At 40.9% G+C, this 7,070-nt stretch overlaps 1 protein-coding gene across 1 annotated transcript; it reads right to left on the reverse strand.

Moving 5' to 3' along the window:
* Nucleotides 1–3,520: 3,520 nt before the first annotated feature.
* Nucleotides 3,521–5,396, reverse strand: LOC146635084 (uncharacterized). The gene is made up of 3 exons (XM_085344998.1): nt 5,205–5,396; nt 3,821–4,519; nt 3,521–3,751 (listed from the first exon to the last, which is right to left on the reverse strand). Exons 1-3 carry the CDS (start codon nt 5,220–5,222, stop codon nt 3,521–3,523), a joined length of 948 nt encoding a protein of 315 aa, XP_085201124.1. The 5' UTR covers nt 5,223–5,396.
* Nucleotides 5,397–7,070: the final 1,674 nt, after the last annotated feature.

A 7,070-nucleotide genomic window follows, 5' to 3' on the forward strand; every position in this document is an offset into this window, starting at 1 on the left:
CTCCTTTATCTCATAGTGGACAGAAATTATTTTTTGGAGAGGCACAAATAATTTGTGTGGCATCAGATTTGATGCAGAACACCTGATTGTTCTGTAAATATTTTATAATGTTTGTTTAAAAAAAAATCCCTTAGCAGCATTTTTAGATAAACAGCTGCAAAATCTTTGTTGTTTGCAATACTCAGTAACTTTTTTGAAGAAGTAACTATATAATTAATTGCCCAGCATTGGTCTTTATATATTGTATTTTGCAGAGAGAGTTACAAAGTTTCAAAGTGGTGCTCCATGAGAGTCCTGTAGACGAGCAGCAGCACGATCCTGCATTGCAACTGCAAACCGCCAACAGCATGTTTTTAAGAAAAATCAAACAAATTTTCCTTCAAGATCATTTTAGAGTTTTTAATTAGCTGCAGGATCCTTCTTCAGTGTGAGTGGAGAACAGCCAAGTCGCCTCCTGTGATAAACCTCCACATGTACCACTGAAAACAGTTAAATTAGTTTGAATCGGAAATAATGGGTCAAACTACTTGTTCTGAGACCATTTCTTTATTTTTCACACCAAACTGTTTAATAAGATAAACTCTACACAGACTTCATCAAATATAACTAACACTTTAACATTATCAGGATTTCATAATACAAACTTCAAATCAACAAGAAAACAGCTGCAGAACATGTGGATCAAAATTCATTAAAAAAACAACATGTGGACTTCAAGGACTAAATACACTAAAGTGAAAGGAGGAGCAAAAAATAGAGGTTTAACAGAATTTGAATTAAGTAAAAGTAGTCACCTGTGATCTTTAAAATGGTTCTGATGTGTGCTGCTGTTTTTAACTTTCAACATTTCTTTGCTGCCACTGTGAATAAGATTGTGTTCTTTGCCTAATTGAATAAAGGTTACACTGACTCACTGCTCCATCTTCTGGTACAAACTGGCATTACATGGAAGTACAGCCCAAAACCAGTTCAGCTTGAGTTTCTTTTTTTCTGGACATAAAGTCACAGCAGGTGTTGTTTCAAAGCTGGTGGACAGATTTAGTTCATTTTTGGAGGTTTTAAGAGCAACTGCTGTGAAAATATTTGTAGTTTTGGGAGAAAATGATTTAAGAGAAGATTTTACCTCAGCAAAAGATTAAATATGAATGAAGAATTGAAATTTAACAGAGGTAACACATTAAATGAATACATTAAAAAAAAGTTAATTTTGGAAACACTAAGAAAGTTCAAATGAAAGAAATTGAAATATATATCAATATCTGCAATTCTGATACATTATTAGTTTGGTAAAAAAGACATTCCTATAACTTTAATAATACAGTAACAAGTACAACTACTAAACACTACTGTGTCCTAAGGGAACAAAGATCAAAATATAACAAGGAAAACATTTTAGAGAATTAAAATCCCTCAAAGGAAAAATAATAAACTTGATATACATATCTATACATGCAGCTTCCTAAATGTAACATTCAGGATTATTCACTGCAGCTCCAGAAATCAGAGCTACCTCATCAGATCAAAGTGTGGCATCAGCTGACACTCTTTACAGGAGATTCCATCTGAACTCTGTGGAGCCTGATCTCAAGGTTTTTAAGTCTGAGCCTGAAACCAGAAGAGGATCTTTCTCTCTCTTCAGATTCATTGTGATCCAGTGATTTCAGTCCTGCATGATCAGGCTGATGTTTGCACAGAGCAGATAATGAAGTGAATGTTTTTGCACATTGGTAACAGTGAAACAGTTTATTTACAGTGTGGGATTGTTTGTGTTCGGAGTATGAACTGAGATTCCTGAAGCTCTTGTCACACTGGTCACAGCTGAAGTTCACTTCCATGTGTGTACGTTCATGTTTGTTACGATGACCTGATTGTGAGAAGCTTTTGTCACAGTGTCTGCACTTGTATGGTGTCCCTCCTGCAGTGGTGAAGGATGACCCACACTGGTCACAGATGTGCTTTTTGACCACACTGTGGAAGAGGTCATGTATTTTTAATGTAGTCAAAGGAGCTTGCAAAGAAAAGCGTCTGGACTTCTTTAAGTTGCTTGAAGACGTTTCACCTCTCATCTGAGAAGCTTCTTCAGTTCTAAGGTCAAATGGTGGAGAGTCCCAGATAAAAACCTAGTGGGAGTGACCCCCACAGAGGGACAAAAGGATCCCCTGATGATCCTCTAATCACCTGAGCCAAGGTGTGGAATTGGGTGTGGGACCCAATCAGCCAGAGTTTCGGGTGTGTTCATTGTTAGTCTTGTCCTGCTACACAGGACAAGACTCAGCAGTCCATCTGCATCTTAAGGATAAAGGACACTCTTTCAAGGATGCCAATGTTCACATTTTGGACAGAGAGGACAGATGGTTTGAAAGAGGAGTGAAAGAAGCCATCTACGTCCACTGTGAGCGACCATCTTTGAACAGAGGCGGGGGTTTACGACACCAACTCTCTGCCATCTATAATCCAGTTTTGAGATCCCTTCCCAGACGCCTTAACGCCCACTCACATTCTGGGCCATCTGACCTCAGGAATTCGCATGACAAGGTGGGGCCAGGACTAACAATGAACACACCCGAAACTCTGGCTGATTGGGTCCCACACCCAATTTCACACCTTGGCTCAGGTGATTAGAGGATCATCAGGGGATCCTTTTGTCCCTCTGTGGGGGTCACTCCCACTAGGTTTTTATCTGGGACTCTCCACCATTTGACCTTAGAACTGAAGAAGCTTCTCGGATGAGAGGTGAAACGTCTTCAAGCAACTTAAAGAAGTCCAGACGCTTTTCTTTGCAAGCTCCTTTGACTACGATGACCTGGATGACTGAGAACCTTCACAGACATATTTTTAATGTACTTGGTGTGTGGAAGCCCCTCCCACATTCTTTGCAGTAGTTCATTTTGTCTCCAGTGTGGCTACGTTGATGTGGTTTTAGGTCCCGTTCGTGATTGGAGGTTTTTCCACAAAAGTTAAAGAGAAACGCTTTCCCACCACCACAGTGACGACAGGGTTGAGAAATGGATCAGTGTGCTTCTCTCCACTTCTAAACAAAGACATTGTAAATCAGAGAATTCCTTCAACATTTTTATCCTGAACGTCGCCTGAAATAAAAAGCATCTCTGCCAACGTCCAATTACATTTTACTGTTTACACTATAAAACTCAGGTTACTTCTTCATTTTTCCAAACAGTTCATTCAGTATAACTCCATAAGTTTACTGATCAGACTTTTTCCAAACAATCAGGTTAAAATTACAAGATAAAACATAAATACATCCTCACAGTAACTGCACTTCTAGAGTTACTTTCTGGTGTGGATCTGTTGGTGCTTTTTCAGCTGATTTGGAGCTTTAAAAGTCTTCTCACACAGGTCATTTATAAGGTCTCTCCTCAGTGTGTTGTTGTAACTGTGCATCTGTTGTAAACAGTTTCCCACACTGGTCACAGCAGGAAACATCAATTCCAGTGTGAATCCGTAGGTGAATATTTCGGTACTGTTTGTCACTGAAACTTTTTCCACAAAAGTCGCACCTCTACGCCTTAATTCCAGAGTGGGTAACTAGATGCCTCTGTAAGTCGCTATTTAGAGCAAAAGCCTTACCACACAACTCACAGTTGTGTGCTTTAAATCCACTGTGGATGAGTTGGTGTTTTTTTAAGCTTCCAGCCTGGGTAAAATACTTTCCACACAACTCACAGTTGTAAGGTTTAAATCCACTGTGGATGAGTTGGTGTCTTTTTAAGTTTCCACCGTCGGTAAAAGACTTTCCACACAAGTCACAGCTGTACGCTTTAACTCCACTGTGGATGAGTTGGTGTGTTTTTAAGTTTACAGCCTGGGTAAAAGACTTTCCACACAACTCACAGCTGTAAGGTTTAAATCCACTGTGGATGAGTTGGTGTCTTTTTAAGTTTCCACCCCCGGTAAAAGACTTTCCACACAAGTCACAGCTGTACGGTTTAACTCCACTGTGGATGAGTTGGTGTCTTTTTAAGCTTACAGCCTGGGTAAAAGACTTTCCACAGAAGTCACAGCTGTAAGGTTTAACTCCACTGTGGATGAGTTGGTGTTTTTTCAAGTGTCCAGCCAGGGTAAAAGACTTTCCACACAAGTCACAGCTGTAAGGTTTAACTCCACTGTGGATGACTTGGTGTCTTTTTAAGTCTCCAGCCTGGGTAAAAGACTTTCCACAGAAGTCACAGCTGTAAGGTTTAACTCCACTGTGGATGACTTGGTGTCTTTTTAAGTTTCCACCCCCGGTAAAAGACTTTCCACACAAGTCACAGCTGTATGGTTTAAATCCACTGTGGATGAGTTGGTGAGTTTTTAAGTGTCCAGCCCGGGTAAAAGACTTTCCACACAAGTCACAGCTGTACGCTTTAACTTCACTGTGGATGAGTTGGTGTCTTTTTAAATCTCCAGCCCGGGTAAAAGACTTTCCACACTCATCACAGCTGTAGGTTTTCTCTCCTTTTCTTCTGTGTGGTTTGTCGGCCTCCTGAGAGCGCTGACTTTTCGCTCCATGTTGGTCCTGCAGTGACAGAGATACAAACAGAGGCAATGAGTGAAATGCAGTCGTGGAACAAACTGAAACTCCCTCCATTGGTTGAATCAAACATGTCAACAAACACATTGTTGGTGTGTTTCCACCACCTTCTGGTGGCAGTATCACATTACAATGATATGCTACAATGAGAGTTGTAATGAAAATGACATTATTGAAGAAATATTGATCAGCAGAGAAAATCTTTCACGCATAAGAAATTTCAAGTTCAACTGATGATATTGTTGTTTCAATGTGTGCTTATAAAATATGATCTTTGTATTTTCTTGTAACTTCTGTTACAAGAAATTAGAACTCTGAACAATATTTAAACTCCATTCAGAGTTACATACCATAAAATAATACTTTATGATTAACATAACAGTTTGATTGCTCTAATTACCTGTATTTACCTTGTGACATATTACAGGGCAAATTACATTCTGGGTACAGTTACATCACAAAACATCAACTGTGAACACCTTATGTTACCGTGGCGTTTAAGTCCATGGGAATTATGAGTATCTACTCCCAAATTCCCATCCGGGCTACATTATTATCGGTTCATGGTATCGCTTAACTTTTACGAGTATGAGTACACACACATTTTACAGTATCGGCCCCGATACCAGTACCGGTGCATCCCTAATTGTAACTGTGATATTTTTCTCACCTTTTGTGTTGAAGTCATTGATTGTTTCCTCTGTAGTGGCTGAGCTGAGTCCAAATGGATGAAATTGTTCCTCCGTTGCACCACCAGACTCTTCTCCTCCTGTTAATCACCTGGGGGACACACACACAGCAGGATTTGTAAAAAGAGTTTTGATAAACACAATGCTGGACAGCAATGCTGTCATGTACACAAATACAGTGGGGCAAAAAAGTATTTAGTCAGCCACCGATTGTGCAAGTTCCCCCACCTAAAATGATGACAGAGGTCAGTAATTTGCACCAGAGGTACACTTCAACTGTGAGAGACAGAATGTGGAAAAAAAATCCATGAATTCACATGGTAGGATTTGTAAAGAATTTATTCGTAAATCAGAGTGGAAAATAAGTATTTGGTCACCTCAAACAAGGAAAATCTCTGGCTCTCACAGACCTGTAACGTCTTCTGTAAGACGCTTTTCTGTCCCCCACTCGTTACCTGTATGAATGGCACCTGTTTGAACTCATCATCTGTATAAAAGACACCTGTCCACAGCCTCAAACAGTCAGACTCCAAACTCCGCCATGGCCAAGACCAAAGAGCTTTTGAAGGACACCAGGAAAAGTATTGTAGACCTGCACCAGACTGGGAAGAGTGAATCTACAATAGGCAAGCAGCTTGGTGTGAAGAAATCAACTGTGGGAGCAATCATCAGAAAATGGAAGACATACAAGACCACTGATAATCTCCCACGATCTGGGGCTCCACGCAAGATCTCATCCCGTGGGGTCAAAATGATCATGAGAACGGTGAGCAAAGATCCCAGAACCACACGGGGGGACCTGGTGAATGACCTGCAGAGAGCTGGGACCAAAGTAACAAAGGTCACCATCAGTAACACACTACAACGGCAGGGAATCAAATCCCGCAGTGCCAGACGTGTTCCGCTGCTGAAGCCAGTGCATGTCCAGGCCCGTCTGAAGTTTGCCAGAGAGCACATGGATGATACAGCAGAGGATTGGGAGAATGTCATGTGGTCAGATGAAACCAAAGTAGAACTTTTTGGTATAAACTCAACTCGTCGTGTTTGGAGGACGAAGAATACTGAGTTGCATCCCAAGAACACCATACCTACTGTGAAGCATGGGGGTGGAAACATCATGCTATGGGGCTGTTTTTCTGCCAAGGGGACAGGACGACTGATCCGTGTTAAGGACAGAATGAATGGGGCCATGTATCGTGAGATTTTGAGCCAAAACCTCCATCCATCAGTGAGAACTTTGAAGATGAAACGAGGCTGGGTCTTCCAACATGACAATGATCCAAAACACACCGCCCGGGCAACAAAGGAGTGGCTCCGTAAGAAGCATTTGAAAGTCCTGGAGTGGCCTAGCCAGTCTCCAGACCTCAACCCCATAGAAAATCTGTGGCGGGAGTTGAAAGTCCGTGTTGCTCGGCGACAGCCCCAAAACATCACTGCTCTCGAGAAGATCTGCATGGAGGAATGGGCCAAAATACCAGCTACTGTGTGTGCAAACCTGGTAAAGACCTATAGTAAACGTTTGACCTCTGTTATTGCCAACAAAGGTTATGTTACAAAGAATTGAGTTGTATTTTTGTTATTGACCAAATACTTATTTTCCACCCTGATTTACGAATAAATTCTTTACAAATCCTACCATGTGAATTCATGGATTTTTTTTTTCACATTCTGTCTCTCACAGTTGAAGTGTACCTCTGGTGCAAATTACTGACCTCTGTCATCATTTTAGGTGGGGGAACTTGCACAATCGGTGGCTGACTAAATACTTTTTTGCCCCACTGTATATATATATATATATATATATATATTAGGGGTGCAACGATATTCGTATCGATATTGAACCGTTC

Source organism: Diplotaxodon limnothrissa, linkage group LG3, assembly GCF_057381915.1.
Source record: "Diplotaxodon limnothrissa isolate DT_005_m linkage group LG3, D_limnothrissa_male_GT1.1, whole genome shotgun sequence".
Lineage (NCBI taxonomy): Eukaryota > Metazoa > Chordata > Actinopteri > Cichliformes > Cichlidae > Diplotaxodon > Diplotaxodon limnothrissa.